This window comes from Aspergillus undulatus, assembly GCF_047715775.1.
Source record: "Aspergillus undulatus strain CBS 261.88 unplaced genomic scaffold BDV17scaffold_48, whole genome shotgun sequence".
In the NCBI taxonomy this organism is placed as follows: domain Eukaryota; kingdom Fungi; phylum Ascomycota; class Eurotiomycetes; order Eurotiales; family Aspergillaceae; genus Aspergillus; species Aspergillus undulatus.
Window position 1 is genome coordinate 24,179 of NW_027396652.1, and position 23,156 is coordinate 47,334.

Below are 23,156 nucleotides of genomic sequence, written 5' to 3' on the forward strand. Positions count from 1 at the left end.
GAAAATGGCCCGAGGAATTTCCCTTGCGGGACGTGGGAGGGGGGAATCCTGTTTTAGACTTCGAATGAAGGACAATAATCAGCTGGAATCACACCAACAAGATGGAGAGAGAGGGAAGTACATGGAATGGGCCAGTGGACAGCAACTCGGATGACACAACTGGGGAAAAAAAGTTGACACCGTGCCTGAGCCTGACATGGAGAGGACCAGCGGTCGAGTCGCCTCTTCGTCTACCCTGCGGCCAATCCTGGAGCGGGTCTTGGGGATGTTGTTCTTGCACGCGCGACAGTCGCGTCGCTGTTGTTGATGCCCGCCCACATGCGGCTAGCGCGGGTCATCACGCGTCGCTCCACAACATCGTACCATACGTGACAGGACTGACTATACAAACTACTACGAACACTATCTCTTGATTCAATATTGTCTAGCTGATGCTGTTGACGCTATCAACCTATTTGTCGTCCTCTCACTGTCCTGAGTGTCCTCGCTGGCATGCCCCAATCGCGGGTCTTTGAGAAGACGGGAGCAGCATATCGATAATGCTCAGATAAGGCGCGCGGGTACTCCGGGCGCGATCATCATCAGCCCAACACCCAAATCCCTTGCATGTGCGCCAATTATTTCTCTGGTTATGCTTCGCTTACCCAGGCTTTGCCACCAGGTGCACAACCGACATCATGATCTCTGTTAGGCTGAGTCGAGTGGCGAAACTCGTACCTGAAGGTCTGGACATTCAACCTCCCGTACGCGTACGTACCTTTACTCCAGTAAATAATGAGTCAGCAAATCTCAAACAGTGAGGCTCCAGCCCGCCCGGCGTCAGGTACCAAGAGCGCCTCACGTAGGCAGTAATATAGGCATCGAGAGTACCAGAGTAAGTCATGATCCTAAATCGGATTGGAGCCTTCCCAATGGGTGACTTTACGAACCCCATTGTAGTTCTGCAGTCGTCAAGTTGATTCGCTGAAACTGCTACTGAGGAGTGAACAGAGCAATCTTCCCCTCTGTCCACGTGTAATGGCCATCTCCCTCGTCTGACGTATCCAGAGTCACGATATCACCAATCTAAGGCGGGCGCTATGTGCATCCCTTGATCACCAGTTCGGGATCTTCGTGGAGTTTGGGGCTGACGTCGTGTTGCCGTCGGTCGTGGTTGGTGGTTGGTTGGTTCCTTTACACAGGCTGTTGAGGGGTTTCAGCCGACTGGACTTCTTAGCATGGGCATCATGGTCAACATTTCATACCTCAACTCTCTGAAACAGCGTCGTACTGCTGGTGTCAAATGGTTGAGCATCGAGATACTAGAAAATTGTTGTCCTGGGCGACAACTGAAATATATATCATCAATCCAGCCCTAAGTCCGATACTGTAGACCACAACTTGCTGCGCACAGAAAAATCCAATTCTCTGAAGTATACAAAGCAAGCATCAATTGTCCAACCTTTGATTCATTAAGTTCAACCCCTTCAATCAATATTCAATGCTGCATAGAGGCACGATTCATCCAGCAACCGCGCATGGACCAGAGTACGAAGTAAATTCAAGACCGCTAGTTCAATTGACCTTGCATACGCAATAACCTTACCTCAAGGGCAATACTTTACACCGCATCTCTGAAGCAACCCCAGTTTCGCTAATTGCTATCTAATCTACTACCGGCTCACCGCGAGCGGAGTATGACATATCACCATATAAACCCGTAGTAGGCAATCAAATGCGGCATGACCCCCAGCTTCCTTGTTTCTTCATACTAGCTTGTCGATAACACCGCTCTCCCGGGCTCTGCTCAGGCTCTCCATGAAGGGAGCAATAATGGCCATAACCTTACAGATGCAGATAGGGTTTTCGAATTCCAGTCTCCAGCGCTTCATTCAAGGGGTAGACGTGGGCTAGCTTGACAGCCGGATGCGACATGGCACTTTGGAGAAGACTGGAAATCGAACTGGCTTGGACTGTATTTCTGCGAGCCCAGAATGGCAGGACAGCGAGCTCCAGTTGGCTTCTCGTCTCTGAGAGTATGCCTTCGGGTCGCAAAACGGGGATTTGGCAGATGCCGCAGGGACTGAAGGCTTTAGGAAGATCGCAGGATTGGCAGACTCTCAAGCGACAACATGTCAAGTGTCGTCTGGAACGACAACAAGCAAGGAACCAACTCGGCAAAACGCCCGGACCATGAGCTTGCAAGGGCATATAGTCGCATTCAGAGCGTAATGATAACTTCCTTCGCACTGAACGGTAAACCAGTAAATTGCCAGAAAGTGAGGCTTAATGAGCCTAGACAGATTTGCAAGCACTAGATAAATGAGGTAGCAAAGCTTCGACGAGAGGCTGGGTATATGCGCCCAACGGTGCCGGAAGGGAGCAGTGACCATGCGATGCCATCATGCCGTGCTCTGCTCACAACCATCTGCGTCTGGGACATGGGGCCCTCCTCAAAATTGCAGGCAAGCCAGGAAAAACCTGTCTTCGACTTACATGGCGTGATGAGAATATGCACACTCCGGAGTCCGATGGAATAAGAGGACGAGAGCCAAGGGGTATGGCTCGTTTTCCAGAGTACGCCCCCAAAACATGGGCGGATTGCTCTACTACGTCCTTGAAACTTGCTATGCGCCAGCCCTAGAAGTCTGTGACCTGTAAAGCGTGGGATTCCTGTTGTCGGGCTCGATGGCGCAAAGCTTTGGTTTGGAGCATAGGAGTTCACTCGGCTGGCCTGGGTGAGCTCGGGGAATGAAAGCCGCAAGGGCCCATAGGCGTGTATGTCACCATGCCAGTAGATAGGCAACTAGCACCTGGCTAGCTGACTCCTGGGCTGTAAATGACGCCATACCGAAGAGCAAGAGTTCTAGAGTGCTTCCACTTCCACCCTTTCGACATCCCGTACTGATTTGCTGCGCTGGATCGCATCAGATGCACCCAAACGTTAGAAATAGAAAGTGTTAATGACAACTGAATTGCAAACGTTTGAGACATTCAATTTGCAAAGAATGCGAGTGGGGGAAGACTGTTTGGATGGAACGATGGCCACCATAGCACGCACTCGAAAGGGAGCTTTGGCCCTAATCCCTGTAGGTCAACCAACCACGATGCAGGCATTTCCAATCGAGGCTGACAGGCCATTCGCACTGGACGTAGGAGATTGAAAGGTGCAAGAGCGTCTGTGGAGTAGAGGTGGGATCTAAGAAGACTTGAGTGGGATACTGACCATTGAGAATGATAATTAAAAGAGGCAGTATGTAGTGATTCTCGGTATGCACGCGAGACAAGCGCCAGAAAAAGAAGTCGCCAAAGGAACTCTAAGCTGACCGGGCGCTAGTCCAGCCCTTAATGCTTCCGATCTGGAGACCTTTGAGTCTCTTATAACACATGGTGGTTCCCCTTTGAAGCCAATTTTGTCAAAGGTTGCTGTTGCTGCGAGTGAAAGTATCGCCTGGGAACGCATCGCGATTTGCAGATAATGATTCAAAAAGGGCCGCTCTTTATCGCCACACGCATATGCCGATCGCTGATCCCCATCGGTGTGCAGGAACCTTGGGGAGCCTTCCCAGGTCGGTGGGTTGGGAGAACGGTCAAGTAGAATCACTCCGATAGTAGCTTATACCACATAGCAGGATGCTGATTAGCACTGATCGAAGGCGCCTGACTGCCATCGCCAGCCAAAGTAGATGCCCATGACAGTTTAATACCAAGCCTATTCTTTTGATCTTTTCCTCGGATCGGACAGGCGAATCATCTCGTTGGCTGAGATAGTCATACATCTGCACGGCGTGCTATTTTGGTGTGGGGGAGGAAAGGAACATGACCGAGATTCAAGCACCAGATCTGTGTCACGACGCTGGTATCGATAGTGAGATGAACACCAAGCCTGGGATGGTGGTGCTTCTCCTGCAAAGGGTTTTGCACCGAACACGCAGGGAAGCTGGAGAACTGCTAGCCCCTCCTTGTTGGAGATACCCCGCCGTTTCTTGCATATCGGGCTGCATAGAATGTGGGTTCGGATATATTGTTGCAGCAGAGGAATAGACAGAATTAACAGCAAGAGATGTATCATGCCATTCTTCCCAAAGATAGCAGTGATGCACAATTATAATAATACCACTGTTCTCAGTCATTGCAGTACTACAGTACCGTGGTGGTGAAGGGAGACTATATTCCCGACATCGGGCAGAAGCGGATTTAATCTCGACAGTCCGTCATCCCACTTTCTTTGCAGTCGCTGAAGCTGAGAGCTTGGACTGCGGGGCTCTGTCTGAAGAGCTCTGCCCAGCCAAACCCGTCCCAAGCAAACAATGTCCCTGTCCTTGTACCTTGTACTCAAGCACAGTGGCGTGTTCCGGCAGCGCAAGCGTACAAGCAACCTGTGAATCGTCATTTCCTCGCTGGTGGAACCAAGCTGGCCTTCTGGCCCGCTATCAAAGTATTCCAGTGCCCACTCTCTCTCTCTCTGCTGCCTACTGTATTATGGTTGTATTTTGCAATTTCCAGCCATTACGAGAGCCGAGTCTCTGTTAGACTGGGAGCTAGCAGGATGGGTCTGATTTTCCCTGTTCCTCGATTCCAACCCGGCCATATATAACGGCCAGCTCCCTTCCACCCCCGACGATCTCATTATTTTTCCCAAGTTCCAGTTTTCTTCGGATCTGCCCTCCTGGTAGTCTTTCTTTGCGTACTTCACTCTCTCTTTTTCTATTATTCCTACACAAAGTGCGCCTGACCTACCAATGGAGCCTGTCGAGCGGAAGCCCGAGATCGGCTTCCAGAGCTACCGCAAGATGCCTCTGCAGCGCGGTCCTCAGCGATTGAGACCAACTCCTCCGGATGAGTTGCACGATCTCCTGTGCGTAGGATTCGGACCTGCCTCACTCGCAATTGCAATTGCTCTGCACGATGCGCTCGACCCGTGCTTGAACAAATGTGCCCCCACCTCCGGCTGGCAGCCCAAGGTCGCTTTCCTTGAGCGCCAGAAGCAGTTTGCCTGGCACTCGGGCATGCTGGTTCCCGGCTCAAGAATGCAGATCTCCTTCATCAAAGATCTCGCCACTCTCCGCGATCCCCGCAGCAGCTTCACCTTCCTCAACTACCTCCATCAGAATGACCGCCTTATTCATTTCACAAACCTGAGCACTTTCCTCCCAGCCCGTATGGAGTTCGAGGACTACATGCGATGGTGTGCAAACCAGTTCTCCGATGTTGTTTCCTACGGCGAGGAGGTTATCGAGGTTGTCCCCGGCAAGTCGAGCCCGGACAATCCCGTTGTTGACTACTTTACTGTTCTGTCTCGCAACGTCGAGACTGGCGAGATCTCGTCCAGAAGTGCGCGCAAGGTCGTACTTGCCCTCGGAGGAACTGCTAAGCTCCCTGCAGAGCTTCCTCAGGACGCCAGGATCATGCACTCATCCAAGTACTGCACAACCCTGCCGGGTCTGCTCAAGGATAACAACGAGCCATACAACATTGCTGTCCTAGGAAGTGGCCAAAGTGCTGCCGAAATTTTCCACGATCTTCAGAAGCGGTATCCCAACTCCAGGACGTCGCTCATCATGAGAGACTCTGCCATGAGACCCAGTGACGATTCTCCTTTGTAAGGTGCGCCGACATCATGCAGGTGCTGAAACTAACCCAATGCCAGTGTGAACGAAGTCTTCAACCCCGAACGTACCGACAAGTTCTACAACCTCTCGGCCGCTGAGCGCCAGCGATCCCTCAAGGCGGACAAAGCTACGAACTACAGCGTCGTCAGGCTCGAGCTGATTGAGGAAATCTACCACGACATGTATCTCCAAAGAGTCAAGAACCCCGATGAGACCCAATGGCAGCATCGCATCCTTCCCGGCCGCAAGATCACACGCGTCGAGCATTACGGACCAAACCGACGGATGCGATTGCACGTCAAGGCTGTGAAGGAAGGCAAGGACAGCCTCGTGGGCGATGGAAAGGAAATCTTGGAGGTAGATGCGCTGATGGTCGCAACGGGATACAACCGCAATGCCCACGAGCAACTGCTCAGCAAGGTGCAGCAGCTGCGGCCGGCGACGCAGGATCGCTGGACCCCTAGCCGGGATTACCGCGTCGACCTCGACCTCGGCAAGGTCAGCACAAACGCTGGCATCTGGCTGCAAGGCAGCAACGAGCAAACACATGGACTGAGCGACAGTCTCCTGTCGGTTCTGGCCGCGCGAGGTGGCGAGATGGTGGAATCGATCTTCGGAGAACAGCTTGAGAACGCGGCGGTGCCGGACACCAGATTCCGCGCTATGCTCTGAAAAAAATTCAGACCCGAAAGTAATGAAGAGCTGGGACCCGCTTGGCTGATGTATGGAGTACCTTAACGTCGGAGAAAAAAGCGGGCTCATCTTGGCATCGAGCGTAATTTTGGTTGGCTATATAGATACATTATTAGTTTTCGTCTGGCCTTTTATTATACAGAGTACATAGAGCATGTATTATTCCAGGAACCTCCAGGCTCACCGCTGGTTCCATCAATGAATGACGAGAGACAAGCATCTGATCCGACGCATTCACGCAATGACTTCTATTTGCTGGCTCCTCAAAGTCGATGTCGCTTCTGGACTCTGCAGCTCATTCCCTCTTCGTTCCGAGTGCGGTAGCCCAACTCACGCTAGACCAGACCAGGCTCAGTCATACGCAACCGCACAAGAAAAGACGAGAAACCCTCAAAGACAGAAATATTCGCACTGCAGATTCCTGAAGAAGCGAGAATTTAATTACTCGACAAGCCAATGACAGCAGGAAAGGAAGAACACGACGGGTCGAGTTGAGACGAGGTCTGGAATAGCGTTGGGTGGACCCATACACTGGCACTGATTGGATTGCGGTTCCGATAATCTGATCATCAGATAAAAATTTTCACTTGTTATCTGATGGCACCATTGATTCCTGCAACCGCTCTTCCGCTCTTTTCCTTCGGCTCCGCTGCTGTGGCCCGTGAGAGTCTGGAGGCTGGGGAATGGAATGTCAGCCTGGTTTGACTGCAGATATATTGCATTGCGCTACTACAGAGTACAGTTTCAACCCCCTCAAGCTGGCCAAAAAATAAGCAAGTCGCGTGAAGACCGGATAGTCAGTTATTATCATATCAGATTGGTCTCCACTCGTACGTAACGTAACCGACTACCGCAAACCAACTGCCTGCCACGCTCTCAACCACTGCCGCGTCGCGCGCACGGAATTCTTGTCGAGGAGTCTCCACTGCACCCGGCCTCCATACAAGCCCATGCCCAGCCTTGTCGCGAATTGTTAAAAAAGCAAATTGTCTCGACCTCCAAACTCTTTCGTTTCGTTTGAGTAAGGGCACCCTGACTCTTCAGGTTGGAGGTGGCTTGGTGCCGAGGGATTCCCTTCTTCTTCCTTTGGTGCAAGGCTTGTCGATCGTACTCTGAACGGAGTCTTGTATCCTTGCTCTGTATCCTCACATGCGATTCGTGTTACTACGTATCAATCTTACAGAGGGCACTTCTAATAGGTAGACACGGACAGCGACTGCCCTGTCGACAACTACGCTCACGGTGAATCAACATAGCACATCGTAGTCAGAAACACAGACTTAACCAGGCGCACGCATTCATGTAGATAGAATACAGATCTTCTAGCTTCAGTACAGATGGGCTTTGCTAGAGCTTACCTAGAAGCCTGGACCTCGGCGCTTTTTGTGAGCTTCATGTAGATCGCAAGTAGTCTCGAACGCCGGACCCCTACCTAAGGCTAAGGTAGGTACCACGGTCTTCCTAGAGCGGCGACGGTCATCCCGGATATCGGAGACTACAAAGTACACGACTATCACTGCAGTTCGCAGTTCTCCGGGGCACCTTTCAATTGTGCGCCTTGGAGGAGGTCGAGACCTGCGCCAGCTTGCCTACAAGTGTAGTAGAAGGGCCATGCATGATGCAGAGCCGAAGAGGTAGTGGGGCTTTGCATCATGCATGTAGCCTTCTAGGTGTAGGTATGTCACCGTACAGCTGGATGTATAGACCTTGAAGGACTGCTCTCCTTCTGCAAGAATGGTATGATTATGATTCCTCTGTGCTGTCAGCCCTAATCAATCAAATCAATCATCTCCACTATAGATTAATTCCCCGTACGTACCATGGCTCTAAATTCTTCAGCAATGGCTACCTAGTATCTACTCAGTATGTACTCCGTAATACTGCTCCCTCCTCAACAGCAATGCGTGGGGTCTCAGCTTCCATCTCCAGTAGTAAACTCCGAGGTAGCTTCCAAACCCAAAACCCAATTCAAGAGCAAATCCAACAAAATTCTTCACACTTCTTCACCTCGAACCCAAGCACCTCACCGAATCCCAATGGAATGGCCACTGACTGACTCAAAACCAACCTCTCCTCCAACCAAAGCACACCTCCAAGCGCGTGGCGGCACCGCCAACCCAGCTCAGCCGGACCCAAGAAAAGCCAAAACAACAATCTAGCCGAGATAAGATGCTAGTGTGGGATTTGAGTTGCCGGTCCACTTTAATACGTAAAGTCTCTGCGGGAGAGACTGCGAGAGTGAGACAAGCCTGCGAAATTTTACCGCTTCGTGCGATATCGGATCTTCGGGGCTGTTCCAATGGTTCAACCTTTGCCAGGGGTTACGGGGGTGTATTTTTCATTTACCCAGGAGCTTTACTAACTCCTTGTTTATATAGCAACTCGAGGGCGAATCGTGCTGTACTATTTTCATGAATGCTAATCATGCCTCGCAGTATATACAGGCGACTAACTGTATATGCAACATTATACAAAGAACAACCCCTCCGCATTACCCAACAGACATAACAATAGGATCGTTCGGTGTTTATTATATCCTCTGGGACTCCAACCTTGCCAAACAAGACATGGATTATACTCGTTTTATACAATGTCCGCGTTCTCGTCGTATGCCACACTGCGGTAGCCCGCACTGCTATGCATCCGCGACGGAGACTCATACATGTTGTTGTAATTGACAATCTCGCCGCCCAGCATCGCAGAACCGGGTTCTCGCTTGCCAAAGTACGGCGCCGGATCACACCAAAAGTCGCGGCAGTTTGTGACGAGGCCGCGCGAGAAAGGGTTTTTGGCCCGGGTGGCATGCGGGCCGTCGCGGAGACCTTCACGCGCAGTGGCGAAGAACGTATCGAATCCGAGTAGAGAGGACCATTGTTTCAAGCAACCGCCGCGGTGGCGATGTCCACCCTGCGCCAGCGCAGGATTGGGGCCTTGACCGGACGATGAGAGACCGGCGGCATCGAGCGAAGTTGTACCCGCTGTGACGGCAGAAGCGAAGGCGCGGGAGCTGGGGTAGCCGCGATCCAACGAGTGTCCCCTCATATTCTCGTACGTCGTCTGATTCCGAGAAATCTGAACAAGCTGAACGGCGCCAAGCATAGTGATCCAGACCAGCTGCATTGCGATCCAAAGGTCAAGAAGAAGCGTAAAAGTGTCTCGGAGCACAAAGTCACAGATTTGATCATTCAAAACGTTGCACTTTGGTTCCGTTGGTGCTGACAGTGCGTTGATGTCTTACCATGTCAGTTTGTTTCAGAACCGCCGGGCGCCCGGTACTCACAGTTGAAAGTCAAATGGAGGAACAAGATAATGCCAACCTCCAGACAGAGGATGTACAAGACGAATTGTCGTAGGTTATTAGCGCCCACGCAGTTATCAATCCAGGGGCAGTGACTGCCTGCGTTAGCGTTGTACTAGGAGCAGTCCGATGGTGTCTTACTGATCATGCTTTGCAACGCAGCGTGAGCAGCGCTTGCAGTGTTTACTACGCAGGGGCCTTCGAATCATGCATTGGACGCAGAAATTCTCTTCGTCGAACTTCCACTCATCAAACAGTTGGCTAACCACCGCTCTTTGCTGGTTTCTGCTGCCAAGCTTCGGAACATACCCCGGATCTGCAACCATTGTGTAGAAGTAAAAGTATGTCGTCAAGGAGAAGAACACCACGAATCCTATGTTCAGGAAAGAATGCGTGGAGTATGTAGCTAAAAACCGATATGTTAGTCAATTTCGCTCAGCGCAGAATCACAAAAGAAGCTCTTACCTGGCAACACATGGAGCACGTATCTAATGAACACCCAAAATAGCGAGCCCGCAAAGACACCGGACATAAAGGGCTAGAACATATCAGCAAGCTGTGAGGGTTTTGGTCATGCCCATTCTTACCGTTTTCTGGATTATCCTATATTCAGCCGGGCCTAGACTGGCAGCCTTCTTGGCCACCCACTGTAACCCAAACACTGCCACAATTGCAATAGGAATAGCAAAGTAGATGACCATGTTGCTTAGAATCCATACAACCACAAAAATCAAGACGAACGGCCAGAAGAAGAAGAACTTGGACATAATGCTCTTGTCCCGCACATAGGGGCCTGAACCCATGGGGAGTACTTTCCTGTTCCCGTCCGCGTCGAAGCCATTTTCGCTCAGAGCGCGGTACCAGACATGTCTTGTGTTCATCTCTTGTGCTACAAGGGCCGGCGTCTTCCCATCGGTTGTCGTCGCGAACCGGTCGGCACCGTATTCGAGGATCTTTAGAACACACGGCAATGAACCCTTGACGAGAGCCCAGTGAAGAGGCGCCAATCCACCATCATCGACAGCATTCGGGTTCGCGCCCCAGCGCAAGAATAAGTCCACGCATGCCGGATATCCTTTATAAGCCGCCCACATCAGCCCCGTATGACCTTGTTGATCGACAACATCGACTGGTATCTCCTGGTGCAGAAGTAGTACAAGTAGGAATGCGTTTCCGTCGATCGTGGCGAGATGGAGGATATTGTAGCCCTGGACGTCGGTAAGAAGCGGATCGGCGCCATTCTCGAGCAGCAGGTGCACGATATAGTAGTGACACCGCTGAGCTGCCCACATTGCGGGTGTAGCGACGGACTCTCCCCCTTTCGCGTTAACATCGGCACCGGACTCTATCAGGAACTTGCACATCGCATATTGATTGTTGATCGCGGCCCACTAATAGTAAAGTATATGGTTAGCACAGTCAATCCCTAGAATCAAGTTTAAAACATCCAAATGAGCGGTACGCACATGTAATGGGGTAATCCCTTCATCGTCTGAGTGGTTTGCAGTAAACTTCTTCTCGTCAAACAGCTTCTGCATCACCGAAACCTCTCCAATCCGAGCAATCTGCATGATATCTTCCCCTAGTGGTATTGACTTCGCCGGACTGCGCTCCGGTTTCATAGTCTTCAGCTCAAATGACACACTATCGGTAGCAACTTTTGGAGGTGTAGCGGCGCTTTTGCCCGAGGGCGCGGAAGGCGGGCTTGAGCCTAGGGCAGCAGAGCTGTTGCTGCTGCCGCTGGCTTGGGGTCCGGATGAGGAACCCCCAGAGGACATTTTTCGTGAAAATGTTTTGGATGCGGCCAAGATGACGAAATTAAGCAAGTTGTTTGACGATTAGAATAAGGAAGAACAGCGGGGGCGTGACACGATGCAAGTTTGAGGAGGGCGCTATGCAGGCTCAACGAAGCGGTGCGGAGGTCATTGACAGTCGGATAAACAACGGTTTCCGGACGCAGTGAAACTCATATATTAAGGAAGTTAGGAACAAATGCGAGCAGAAAAGAAGGCCGTGTCGTGAAGGAAGGAGAAAAGGCTCGGGGCTGAACAAATACGGAGTACGTGATTGTCAATCGAAGGGGAGCAGTCGGCCGCGGACGCTAAACGGGCGGGCTGAAGGGACGATCGCTTTGCGCCTCAGGGACTTCCAACGTTGACCACGGTACGACTACCTATTATTTCACGTTCGCCAGTTCCGAGTCCCAGCTAACAGTCTTCATTGAAGTTCCAGTATGAGGACTGAGAAATCAATGGATTGAAGCTGGCTGAAAGGCTCATTACTCAGCCGGTCTATCGCCAAACTTCGGTAGTTTACTGGGTAATGTTAGGCAGCCGCATTGTTTGGAGTTCAAACCCTCGCTTATTGTGAAATTGTTATAGTGCTGATCAAAGTACACAAGAGGTATCAGGGGAATCAAACATGTTGAAGACCAAAAGCTGAATGAGACAAGCGCGACACCAAACCCAGGTTGACTGGGTCATCCTCTTATAGTGAGCTTCGGGGTATCATTTCCAATTGTTAGCGCACGAAACATCAATCCACCAAACTCTGTTCAATGTCAAATCTCTAGGTTGGCTTCGTTTGGGTGAGCCATGTGCCGTTGCAGGACTCTTGCCTGCTCAGCCAGCATTGTTTTATCGGCACGTAGCTGGAAATCCGCCAGAAAACAGAAACTGACTTCTAGTCGCGTGAGCTCCCGCTCTGTCACTCCTCCAACTTTGGCGACCCTGCTATGTGAATAGACAAGATCCTCGACCGTCTTCATCGCTACGCGCAGTGCAGCAAGCACCAGGCGATGCATATTCTTCCGGTTCACAGATACCACTCGGTCAACATCTGCTACCCGGGTAATGTAAAGGCTTGCGGCAAGGTACACTCCTGTGGACAGCGGACAGTAACGCTGAAGGCGCGAAAGGTATTCCTTTAGTGTAATCGGTGGTTCCCGCTTCGACAAAAATCGCTTGGCCAGAAGAGACTGTTGTATAACATCATGACCGTGATCGTGGAATCGCAAATCGCTCACCAATGTGGGTGTCTGTTCGCCACTCGATATCTCGCTCTTCAGACCAAAAGCAGCAGCATCGCCTTCTTGAGCGCGCGGGATGCTCATCGCTGACACGGCCTCGAGCTTGTCCACGGCAATACACAAAAGTTCTAGGGCGCTCTCTGGCGTGATCGCGAACACGTCCGGGCAGTTGAGATTTGCGCCGTTTTGCGCTTCATTAGGCAAAGATAGAACTCCGAGCCCTTGTTGGGTGTTTGTTTCATCAGCCCGAGACTTGCCCTCGGCGACCTCGCTGCTCATTGCGACAGGTCGCAATCGTTCGACGGAGTAAATATAGTGGCTTCCAGCGTACGTCTATTTAGATAGATGTACCCGCGATAGTTTAGATGACAATGGCATTTTTGGACTATGCCCGGCTCAACGTCTCGCGTACGTAGTTGTAGACAAAAGGCGAATTGAATCGGACAGGCGACGACGAAGGAGTAACGGAGGAGGGGCCAGGGCGGGATGAAGGATAAAAGATGAGAATTGTTGGAGTTACAGAATTCGATCCATCGGATTCGGAGGTTTAGGGAGCTTGTCCTTCCGTGGATTACTATCATGAAGTGGTCAGTATGAAGCCAGCAATTCCTTGAACGAAGCACACACAAATGAGGCTGCCCAGCGCATGAGCACCTGCCCAAAAGCAATCACGAAGACAGCGAACGAACCACGTGGATGATCCAAACGATCAATTTATGTTGCAGAATGTTGTCGCCTCAGTAGCAGCACTCATTATGGGCACTCAGCAATCGTCAGCCGGTTGTATCATGGCGGAAGATGGGATGTTTCGTGGAGGTGAAGCCATCACGGGCTTTGTATCGGGCACTATTTTACCCGGCGCTTGCTTTAGCCGGACATCGTCCCTTCCTCCTGTCGCTCCTCGATTGTCAAATTGTTTGCACAAATTCAAAAAAATTCAAAATAGAAAACTTTCATAATTCATTTGTCATTACACCCAGAGGAATGGAGTTTATTTAAATTGACTCCAGCCAGAACCCTGATACTTGAAGCTATGAACAGACTCCAACCTTAGCGCCTGCCTATGTTCCACCCAAATAAAAGAAAGTCGTTAACGAAAGACCTTTAGAAACCCCCAATCTCCCAAATATCAGGCTGTCTGAATAACAAGTTGGGCACTCAAAGCCAGCGCCTGCCATATCGCCGAGAATCCGTGAAGCTCTCGTCGTCAGAGCTGAATTCCCGAATGTCGTCAACTCGGCGTCGCAATCTTGAGCTTGAATGCGACACAAAGTCATGGAGATCCCTTTCAGGATCTCGCCTTCTTCTCCGAGCCTCGCCGTAAATACGATCACCAGCTTCTGATATCTCGCGGTTACCGTCCTGGATAATTCGAGGCCGAAGACGAGCCCCTTCTGAAATGGTCTCCGAACGGCGGCATCGTGATGCCCCAGTCATCCGGTACATTGTTCCTCCTGGAGATGGGCTCCTATATCTGGGCCTGCCATCATCGCTATCATCAATGTGATAGGGTTCATCGCGCCGTCGGGGTCGGTCGTACTCTTCATAGTCGACGTCTTCCGCAAACCTGACCTGCCGTCTTCTTGAGTTTCTACTTCGCTGTCTTGTTCGTTCTGGTGGCTGGTGAATCTCGACGGTACGCCCTCTTCGCCTGACTGGTTCGCGCTCAACCACGGGTGTTCGTTCGCGTGGTCGTCTGGGTCCATTGTGCCGTTCCAGTGAACGCCCCTCTCGGGGGGCATCGTCAACAATCACAGTTGTTTCCTCTCTTGCCAAAGGCGGAGAGGAAGGTCGTCGAAGACAAGATCTTCTTCGTGGCGAGATGTGCCGGATATCGGGTGATGGACACCTTTGTCTCCTAGTTTTCGGCCAAGCGTATCGTATCTCGGGAACATGGTCCACGACAAATGGACGAGGAGACCTGGCGCGGCCCCTTGGTCTGGACTCATAATAGTCCACAGCTGGTGACACCCGTTTGTTATACGGCATGCGCATCGTGAACGGCTCGCTCCGAACTGGCGATTGGTCGCGTCTCCACAATTTGTTGAGGCCTGCCCTAGGTCGCAGAGACTCCCTGGTCTCGATTATACGATACGCTGGTGAGTGCCTCTCCTCGGTCCGTTTGTGCTGAGCATAGCGCCTGTAGTAGTAATCGTCTCGCTCAAAAGATTTTGGGCGCCGGCATATTCCTCCACCGTCGGTGTACACGTATCTGCGGATAACTTTTCTTTTTCGAATCTCCATTGTGAATAAGTCAGTGATTTATACCAGCGATGTACATTCCGCTCTTCCAGCAAATGTCTTTTGTTCGCGACGGGACACGGCGAAAATATATCTGGCAAGCACGCAAGGAGACTCTGTAGATCAGAAGGCCCCGTACACAAATATAGGTGAATGAACGTTTGACAGTATGGAAATATATTCGTTCTCGAGCGCAATAGACCCTCGGACAAAGGGTAAATGGCAGCAAAACACAAAGAGACCACATAATAGCAACTAAAAAAGGGGATGAATACCTTGAGCTGTTCAGTTCACGGCGGCAGTGAGTCTTCTTCAAGGCCTTGTCATGGATGAAGAACATGTGGTCGACGTCATGGGTTCAAAGGCGAGCGCCTGATTCTGTATCAGGATACGGGACTCAGTCAGAAGTTTCTTTCTCAAAGGAACCTATATATAAGCGTAAAGAAAAGGAAACAAAGTCGCCTTTATACTCATCAGGAAACTTGTTTCAAGGGCTCCAAGGAAAAAAATGCCTTATGAAAGAAGCCGGGATAGCGGGGACCTCATCCCGAAGCAGCAAAGCAAGCAACTAACAGCCCCCAGCCAGGAACCGGCCTTTGTAGGATCAGGATCGGGTACCTGCCTAACTCCCTAGTCATATCTCACTGCAGCCTAGCGCGCACCACTAGCAGAGCAGACGAGGCTGAAGAATCAGGACAAAGGGCACCAGCGCCGGTGCGTTGCCAGATCTGTTGGAAAACAGCCCTAGCTCCTGCACAGCCCACCATCCCCGGCCATGTTCAGCTCCCCTCTCCCTTACCCTTCTCCTCACTACATACGAGATGAAATCTTCTTACACATTCCTGTCAGTATAGCCAGATTCTGCGATCATTAGGCCGATCTGGGCTCAACGTCATGGCTCCCGACCCCGAGTCAGCCGGGCAGGTTTCATGAACAAGGCTAGTCCAGTCATTCAAGAAGCTCGTGACTTCTCTGCCTTACAATGGACCTTCACGTTTCGACTATTTGAAGCATGGTCGTATTTGCGGCTGAAACTGTGTTGTCGCGATGACTATACTTATTCTCTTTCGAGTCTCGAAATAGAGATCTATGATTTTAGTATGGTGTTTAGTATAGTGTCTAGTTTGGGCGGCGTGGTTGGGGTTAGCGAGAAAGATAGATAGCGGGACGAGCCGATCTAGCAGTATGCAGTATGGTTGAAAAAACTCTAGGACGAACGCAAGTCATACTTCCCGAGCATGAGAGTGTTGACTTCGTGGCTGATGAAGAAATGCGCGTGTAGTTCGTGAGTGATTGGATCTTGTGGTCTAAAACGGGGTGTGGCGGTGGCCGTGGTGGATGTGCGATGTATGTTCTGGGGTCAGAGCACTAGCCACTGCTACCACAACTACGTAGTAACTACTTGACAGGGTTTTAGCGCACGAGGATGGTAAAGCATTGTTTGATGCGCTCGCCAAGAGTCCGAGCTCTGGCAGGCGCACGTAGCTAAGAATTACTGTTATCTGCTGAGCATAGCCTCTCTGTTGCACGGTGTCTTGAGGGACTGGACCGAGCTATCCACTGCAAGAAACCAGAAAACCCGCATTAGTGGAGGGTAGAAAGAGCCGCAGACCAGGTTTTCCTATACTAAAGCACGTCATTTGCCACCGCGTCTGTTCGTAATTGCTATAGCCAAATGTTGGTGGCGTGTTGGTCTTTCGGCAGATTGATGCCTGAAGATGACCTAAATTGCAGGCAAATTGGCGAATCATCTGTGTAGCACATTGTTGGTTTTCGTCCGAAGAATTCCTGGGGCTGACTGTAGGCATCAACGTGGAGTATGGGCGTTGCTCTTCCCGCGCCGTGAGAGGAAACGCTGACTCTATGACAGACTGGAGTCGGATTCTCGAATGAGCCATTTGTCGGACACTCACGGCAGCAAAATTTGAGCGCGGCTTTGCGCTACCCCCATCTTTCTAAAAATCTCTCCTGATTCTTGTCTCGTTGATAAATAACGTCCTGGTTGATTTTCTGAATGCCTGTTTGGATCCGACTTAGCTTGGACTCAAGCTCGGTGAGGCTTTCCTCATGCTCCACACTTGCCAGAGAAGCACTGAAAAGGGAATCGGCTTTCAAGGAAGAAGAAAGTAGCCTAGTTGCCCGGTCTGTTGGCAGCAGCTCGGCTGCCAGTGGCGAGTCACTGGCAATGCCATAGTTGTGCAGGTCATCGAGCATGCGCTGTCTCTCTTGAATCAAGGATTGAGATCCTCCGTCGGTCTCTTCAGCTTTGAAGACAGCCTCGAATGATAGGCCCAAGCGGCGTAAGAGCCCACTTAGAGAATCCGACTCCGGGAAGGGGCCGCTTTGTTTCCCAGGCTGCGTTGCCATTAGTGCTGGTTGCGCGGAAAATCTTCTCATAGTCTCCCGTCTTGAACTGGTTGAGTTCAGAACCTGCTCACCCACTTCGGATCGATACGTGGAGGCGAAGGTTTCGAGGGTGGTACAGAAAGATTCGCGATCTTGCAGGCTTGTGATAAGGCTTTCTGCAGAAGTCGTCATCTCCGTGATTGTCTCGAGGATCTAAAAAGCAACAGTTAGGTCAATAGCAAGGCAGACAGGACAAGAGGGGTCGCACAAGGTCGTATTTCTGATGAGAGGCGATGCGCAGCTGGCCATGGTGGTTTTGGAGTTGGCGTAAGATGGGTTCGACAAACTGCTGCTTAGTAGACATTTCGGCTAAAATGTCAATTTCAGAGTAAAGTGACTCCATCTCTTGCTCCAAGCCAGCCGCAGTCTCAGCATCCTTGCCTGACGAGAAAGCCGCTTTGCGAGCATCAAGGATTTTCTCCAGGTACATGCGATCGAGCCGGCAGTATATCTCCTCAGCAACATACTGAGCAAGGACTGTGCTAAGTTCCGACGTTCGCTTCATAATTGACGCATCGCTATCAGAGGATTTTACTCCGGCGGCAAGCCCCTCTAGGTCTAGGAGCAATGTGTCGTTCTCTTTCAGGCGGGTCGTCAAAGCAGAGAGTATCTTCTTTCCATCCAACGTCGAATTCTCAGATTCATCCTTCAGGCTGACCTTTAGTTCGTGCGCCAACTTGCTCACCGCAACAGACGCATTTTGTCTCCCTACGTCATGTTTTCGTCGTAATCTTTCTACCTCTCTATTTCGTCTGGATTCTCGACCTTGATCTCGCTTATGCTGTCGGTCGAGGATATCGCATTGCAATGTCAGTAGGTCTGCCTGCCGTTGTGTTTCCGCCGTAGAGGTATTCAATGCTTCAATCGCGTTTTGAAGGTCTTCATCTAGAAAAGGGCGCGTGGAATCGAAGTTTGTGTCGGAGAAAAGAGCGGGCAATGAACCAGATGATTCAAGTTTCGAATACCTACAATAGAGTCCCAAATTAGTACATCACTTCGTCAGGCATGGACGATCGAAGCAGAGCCTACAGCCTCAATTCCTCCTCCGACAAAAGCGTGTCCGGGGTGAGATGCTCCTGCACCCATTCTGCATTTTTGGCACCGCTGAGGCTGTCGTTCAAAGCTGCTGTAATTTCATCACGTTTTAGAGGTATATTCCGGTCCTTCAATGCGGATATGACCCCCTCTGAAGGGTCCATTTTGTTGTTATGATTTCGGTCTCGGGGATCTAGATACGGGGGGTTCTCCACCGACAAGGTCCATCATCAGTGGCTGCTCGAGGGCATTCAAGAAGCTTGACAAACGCCTGCCCAGCTTGCTGTCACATACATATGTGATTTGATCGACAGGGGAACATCTCGTAAATCAATTGTGTCGTTGACTCTTGAGCTTTGGGGAGCTCTGGTTTCCAGTCAGGCGCTAACCGATCGTTTCTTGGCGTCGGATTTGAAGGCGGCGAGATTCCTCTCCGTCGTCGGCTCCAACCTCTAACCAACCAACCAACCGTTTGTTGGGTCAGACAGTATACCTGATTGCCATTGTCTGCTCGGAATTACTCTGAAGCTGTGCGCTATACAATGAATCGAGTCCAATAAACCGACCATGCGCGATTACTGACAGTCACCAACTCCGCGAAGATAACCACCGGCCCGGACACCTCTTTCCAACCCTCTCAACCTACATTCTTACTGCTACATAGCACAGAATGGACAACCGAACCTTTATCTCCGACTCCCTCCTCCGCCTGACGAACACGTCGGACCCTACCGTCGTCGACTTCATCCTCGCCACTGCGGCATCCGCGAAATCATCGTCTTCGCTTCAGGACAAGATCGCGCCATTTCTGGACGGGGATGCCGGCGAGGTTGGTGCGTTTTGCTCGGAGCTTTACAGGCGAGCTGGGAAGTCTACAACCAGCGCAACGGCTAGCAGCGGGACCAGTGGTGGAGGTCGAGATGCGAAAGCCAGTGCGCCGGCGAAAGAGAAGAAAAAATACCGCTTTTTGGATATGGATGAACTTGATGACGAGGGTGTCAGTGGGAGTGGGAGTTCGTTGGGGCCGAGGAACGTCGAGGCCGAGAGGAAAGACAGGGAAAGAAGACGGCGCGACGAAGACCGGGATGATGATAAGGAAAAGAGTCGAAGCGGTCGCTGGGAGAAGGATGAAAGCAGGAAGAGGGAACGAGAGCACAGTCGAGACCGGCACCGAACGAAGAAGCTGAGACGGCGCGATGTCGATGATTTCGAGGATCGGTGGGGAGATGAGGAGGTCCTAGAAGAGGGGGAAATGCAAGATGCCGAGGAAGTGTTTGAGGAGTCACCGGCCAAAAGGACGAGATTAGAGCATGGTTCTGCTTCGCTGCGGTCGAGAGCTAGCTCTGCTGATAGCTCTGCTGATTTGGATCCCGAAGAGCGGAAAGAGCGTGATCGGAAACGGGACCTTGAAGAGCGCGATGCGTTGGCCAAACGGCTGGCGATTAAGGACGATAGACGGTCGAAAAAGGTTGTCGAGGACCGAACGAAGGATAGCGAGGCTGCAAAGCGACGAGCCCTGGCAGATGATTCCACGGCCAGAGCGGCCGCTATGCCGGATTTGAGGCTTCGCTCACGACAGGAGTACCTCAAAAAACGAGAAACGGAGCGACTGGCTCTGCTGAGGAGGCAGGTTGCAGAGGAGGCGCAAGAATTGCGCGAGAACCCGAATCTGACACGAAGGGAAAAGGAGGAATTTGCGCGCAATCGCGAGGTTTTGCGTATCGCGGAGGAGCGACTGCGTATTGACGATCATCGCGATGGGTACATGATGCCGGAGGATTATATCACGGAGAAGGGCAAAATTGATCGGAAGAAGAAGGAAGATGCTTTATACAAGCGCTACGTGGATCGCGACGAGCTTGGACAGGAGAAATTTGTTACAGAGCACGAAGAATGGGAGTTGGAGCAGACAGCCAAGGCGAAAGCCCAGATCCATCGCGCCGAGTTTGTGGACGAAGGAAACTACGAATATGTCTTTGACGATACACAAAAGATCAATTTCACCATGGACGCTCAGATGAAAGGTACGCGCAAAATGATGACCCAGGAACAACGTGCGCTGCAAGAGAAGCTGGATCAGGCGGAGCAGAAAGCGCAAACCATTGAAGACACTCGCAAGAAACTGCCAATATATCAATTCCGGGATGAAATCATCCAAGCGGTTCATGATCACCAGGTACTCATCATCGTCGGAGAAACTGGGTCTGGAAAAACGACGCAGTTACCGCAATACCTTCATGAGGCCGGATACACGAAAAACGGGATGAAGGTTGGATGCACACAACCACGCAGAGTGGCAGCCATGAGTGTAGCATCGCGCGTTGCAGATGAAATGGGTGTCAAGATAGGAAATGAAGTCGGTTACTCCATCCGTTTCGAGGATAACACGAGCGACAAAACGGTTCTCAAGTATATGACAGACGGTATGCTACTACGGGAGCTCTTGACAGAGCCAGACCTGGGGCAGTACTCCGCTCTTATGATTGATGAAGCACACGAACGCACGGTGCCGACAGATATCGCTTGTGGCCTTCTCAAGGATATTGCCAAGGCACGGCCGGACCTGAAGTTGCTGATCTCCTCCGCCACCATGGATGCGCAGAAGTTTCAGAGCTATTTCGACAACGCGCCCATCTTCAACATTCCAGGACGCATGTACAATGTTGATATTCATTACACGCAGCAACCGGAGGCCAACTACCTCGCAGCGGCTATTACGACAGTCTTTCAAATTCACGTTTCTCAAGGACCAGGTGATATTCTCGTCTTCTTTACCGGTCAGGAGGAAATTGAGGCGGCTGAGCAGAGCTTACAAGAAACGGCAAGGAAGCTGGGGAACAAAATACCTGAGATGATCATATGCCCAATCTATGCGAACCTACCGTCCGACCTACAATCCAAGATTTTCGAGCCCACGCCGCCTAAAGCTCGAAAGGTGGTGTTAGCTACCAACATTGCAGAGACCAGTTTAACAATTGACGGAATCGTCTACGTGATTGATCCCGGGTTTGTGAAGGAGAACGTCTTCAACCCTCGCACTGGCATGGAAAGTCTGGTGGTGACACCTTGCTCGCGGGCATCAGCAAACCAACGAGCAGGTCGAGCAGGTCGAGTTGGCCCAGGAAAATGTTTCCGCTTGTATACCAAATGGGCCTACTACAACGAACTGGAAGAGAGCACAACGCCTGAGATCCAGCGCACGAACCTCAGTAGCGTGATCTTGATGCTGAAGTCGCTGGGAATTGACCAGCTTCTCGAGTTTGACTTTATGGACCCTCCACCAGCGGAGACGATTATTCGAGCTTTAGAACAACTTTACGCCCTGGGAGCATTGAACGATCGCGGAGAACTCACCAAGATTGGACGACAAATGGCCGAATTCCCTACAGACCCCATGCTCGCAAAGGCAATTCTAGCGGCGGACTCCCAAGGCTGCGTTGAAGAGGTCCTCTCAATCGTCTCAATGCTCGGTGAGGCAAGCGCCCTATTTTTCCGACCAAAAGACAAGAAAATCCACGCCGACAGCGCACGCAACCGCTTCACCATCAAAGACGGCGGCGACCACCTCACCCTTCTCAACATCTGGAACCAATGGGTCGACTCCGACTTCAGCTACGTCTGGGCCAAAGAAAACTTCCTCCAACAGCGTAGTCTCACCCGGGCTCGCGACGTGCGCGATCAGCTCGCGAAACTCTGCGACCGCGTCGAAGTCACCCTCAGCACCTGCGGCTCAAACAACATCATCCCCATCCAGAAAGCCATCACAGCAGGCTTCTTCCCGAACGCAGCGCGTCTCCAGCGTGGCGGCGACAGCTATCGCACCATCAAGACGGGCCAGACAGTTTACTTGCATCCTTCGAGTACGCTGTTCGAGGTCAACGCGCGGTGGGTGATCTACTTTGAGCTAGTCCTCACGAGCAAGGAGTACATGCGCAGCAATATGCCCCTGCAAGCGGAGTGGCTGGTGGAAGTTGCGCCGCACTACTATAAGAAGAAGGATCTGGAGACGTTAGGGACAGAAAAAAAGCCAAAGGGGCAGGGGGCGGCAGGCGAAAAGAGTCGAGACTAGAAGAACTACTGTACAATATTATTCAAATGCATAGAGATCATAACGAATCAATCAATCATACCATGCTTTGGGTAGTTTATAAGGACCCATCCAGAAAGTGAAACCAATCACAATCAGCACAAAGTAATCGACCGCGGCCCCGGAATCCCCAAAGCCGAGGTTCAACTCCAGCCTGCCCATCCCATCCCGCACCTTCTCCGTCTCCGTCATTCATTTCCCCATCCTCTAAATATTCACCTCACCAGCCACCATCATACATAATCCAGCTCGTTCCGCCTCTATCCAGAAACCAACTCAAGACTCCACCTTCCTCCACGTACCAAAAATCCCCAACGAAAACCAAAATGAGCAAAACATTCACCCCCGCCGACGTCGCATCCCACAACTCCCCCGACAAGGGCCTCTACATCATCGTCGACAGCGCCGTCTACGACGTCACAAACTTCGTCGACGAGCACCCCGGCGGCGCGAAGATCCTGAAGCGCGTCGCGGGGAAGGACGCTTCGAAGCAGTTTTGGAAGGTATGTTCTGTTCTCCCTTTCACTCTTTCTTCCTGCTCTCCGCCTGTTACTGCGGCTGCGACAACAGAGCACGTGTGGTGTTAGAGGGTTTTTGACTCGTGGGGAATGAGTAGACTGGCTTGGGCTGGCTGACGTTTTGTTCTTGTGATAGTACCACAACGATAGCGTGCTGAAGAAGTACTCGCCGAAGTTGAAGATCGGAGATGTCAAGGATGCCGCGAAGCTGTGATTGGTTTTTTTTTTTTTTTTTTTTTTTTTTTTTTTTTTTTTTTTT

The 23,156-nt window shown here is 51.3% G+C and overlaps 8 protein-coding genes across 8 annotated transcripts; 3 read left to right on the plus strand and 5 right to left on the minus strand.

Moving 5' to 3' along the window:
* Positions 1-1,580: 1,580 nt before the first annotated feature.
* BDV17DRAFT_270749 (uncharacterized protein) lies at positions 1,581-2,530 on the minus strand. Its single transcript, XM_073758714.1, has one exon. It carries the CDS (start codon positions 2,188-2,190, stop codon positions 1,825-1,827), a length of 366 nt encoding a protein of 121 aa, XP_073612725.1. The 5' UTR covers positions 2,191-2,530; the 3' UTR covers positions 1,581-1,824.
* A 2,087-nt stretch (positions 2,531-4,617) lies between these two features.
* Positions 4,618-6,375, plus strand: BDV17DRAFT_165144 (L-ornithine N(5)-monooxygenase). Its single transcript, XM_073754728.1, has 2 exons — positions 4,618-5,581; positions 5,630-6,375. The coding sequence occupies exons 1-2, from the start codon at positions 4,722-4,724 to the stop codon at positions 6,261-6,263; spliced, it is 1,494 nt and encodes a 497-aa protein (XP_073612726.1). The 5' UTR covers positions 4,618-4,721; the 3' UTR covers positions 6,264-6,375.
* A 1,916-nt stretch (positions 6,376-8,291) lies between these two features.
* Positions 8,292-11,845, minus strand: BDV17DRAFT_270756 (ankyrin repeat domain-containing DHHC palmitoyltransferase family protein). The gene is made up of 6 exons (XM_073758715.1): positions 11,049-11,845; positions 10,170-10,973; positions 10,048-10,120; positions 9,724-9,988; positions 9,565-9,677; positions 8,292-9,517 (listed from the first exon to the last, which is right to left on the minus strand). Exons 1-6 carry the CDS (start codon positions 11,358-11,360, stop codon positions 8,868-8,870), a joined length of 2,217 nt encoding a protein of 738 aa, XP_073612727.1. The 5' UTR covers positions 11,361-11,845; the 3' UTR covers positions 8,292-8,867.
* On the minus strand, positions 11,846-13,404 carry BDV17DRAFT_270757 (putative cyclin-dependent protein kinase complex component). Its single transcript, XM_073758716.1, has 2 exons — positions 13,238-13,404; positions 11,846-13,184 (listed from the first exon to the last, which is right to left on the minus strand). The coding sequence occupies exon 2, from the start codon at positions 12,887-12,889 to the stop codon at positions 12,143-12,145; it is 747 nt and encodes a 248-aa protein (XP_073612728.1). The 5' UTR covers positions 12,890-13,184; positions 13,238-13,404; the 3' UTR covers positions 11,846-12,142.
* Positions 13,405-13,688: 284 nt separating this feature from the next.
* Positions 13,689-15,017, minus strand: BDV17DRAFT_165184 (putative RNA binding protein). The gene has a single exon (XM_073754729.1). The coding sequence runs from the start codon at positions 14,852-14,854 to the stop codon at positions 13,769-13,771; it is 1,086 nt and encodes a 361-aa protein (XP_073612729.1). The 5' UTR covers positions 14,855-15,017; the 3' UTR covers positions 13,689-13,768.
* Positions 15,018-16,792: 1,775 nt separating this feature from the next.
* On the minus strand, positions 16,793-18,456 carry BDV17DRAFT_294019 (uncharacterized protein; the record flags this gene model as incomplete). The annotated part of the gene is made up of 3 exons (XM_073762745.1): positions 16,793-17,410; positions 17,466-18,222; positions 18,287-18,456. The coding sequence occupies 3 exons, from the start codon at positions 18,454-18,456 to the stop codon at positions 16,793-16,795; spliced, it is 1,545 nt and encodes a 514-aa protein (XP_073612730.1).
* A 306-nt stretch (positions 18,457-18,762) lies between these two features.
* BDV17DRAFT_270765 (putative mRNA splicing factor RNA helicase (Cdc28)) lies at positions 18,763-22,435 on the plus strand. Its single transcript, XM_073758717.1, has one exon. The coding sequence runs from the start codon at positions 18,963-18,965 to the stop codon at positions 22,359-22,361; it is 3,399 nt and encodes a 1,132-aa protein (XP_073612731.1). The 5' UTR covers positions 18,763-18,962; the 3' UTR covers positions 22,362-22,435.
* BDV17DRAFT_270766 (cytochrome b5-like heme/steroid binding domain-containing protein) lies at positions 22,271-23,119 on the plus strand. Its single transcript, XM_073758718.1, has 2 exons — positions 22,271-22,882; positions 23,034-23,119. Exons 1-2 carry the CDS (start codon positions 22,706-22,708, stop codon positions 23,109-23,111), a joined length of 255 nt encoding a protein of 84 aa, XP_073612732.1. The 5' UTR covers positions 22,271-22,705; the 3' UTR covers positions 23,112-23,119.
* Positions 23,120-23,156: the final 37 nt, after the last annotated feature.

What these genes read in the sequence shown, in the direction of transcription:
- BDV17DRAFT_270749 (XM_073758714.1), bottom strand. Translation starts at nt 2,190, where the DNA reads ATGCCCTTGCAAGCTCATGGTCCGGGCGTTTTGCCGAGTTGGTTCCTT.
- BDV17DRAFT_165144 (XM_073754728.1), top strand. Translation starts at nt 4,722, where the DNA reads ATGGAGCCTGTCGAGCGGAAGCCCGAGATCGGCTTCCAGAGCTACCGC. An exon ending in CCCAGTGACGATTCTCCTTT is followed by an intron (nt 5,582 to 5,629) that starts GTAAGGTGCGCC and finishes ACCCAATGCCAG; the next exon opens with TGTGAACGAAGTCTTCAACC.
- BDV17DRAFT_270756 (XM_073758715.1), bottom strand. Translation starts at nt 11,360, where the DNA reads ATGTCCTCTGGGGGTTCCTCATCCGGACCCCAAGCCAGCGGCAGCAGC. An exon ending in CGTGCTCCATGTGTTGCCAG is followed by an intron (nt 9,989 to 10,047) that starts GTAAGAGCTTCT and finishes ATCGGTTTTTAG; the next exon opens with CTACATACTCCACGCATTCT. An exon ending in CCTCCATTTGACTTTCAACT is followed by an intron (nt 9,518 to 9,564) that starts GTGAGTACCGGG and finishes TGACATGGTAAG; the next exon opens with ACATCAACGCACTGTCAGCA.
- BDV17DRAFT_270757 (XM_073758716.1), bottom strand. Translation starts at nt 12,889, where the DNA reads ATGAGCAGCGAGGTCGCCGAGGGCAAGTCTCGGGCTGATGAAACAAAC.
- BDV17DRAFT_165184 (XM_073754729.1), bottom strand. Translation starts at nt 14,854, where the DNA reads ATGGAGATTCGAAAAAGAAAAGTTATCCGCAGATACGTGTACACCGAC.
- BDV17DRAFT_270765 (XM_073758717.1), top strand. Translation starts at nt 18,963, where the DNA reads ATGGACAACCGAACCTTTATCTCCGACTCCCTCCTCCGCCTGACGAAC.
- BDV17DRAFT_270766 (XM_073758718.1), top strand. Translation starts at nt 22,706, where the DNA reads ATGAGCAAAACATTCACCCCCGCCGACGTCGCATCCCACAACTCCCCC. An exon ending in CTTCGAAGCAGTTTTGGAAG is followed by an intron (nt 22,883 to 23,033) that starts GTATGTTCTGTT and finishes TTCTTGTGATAG; the next exon opens with TACCACAACGATAGCGTGCT.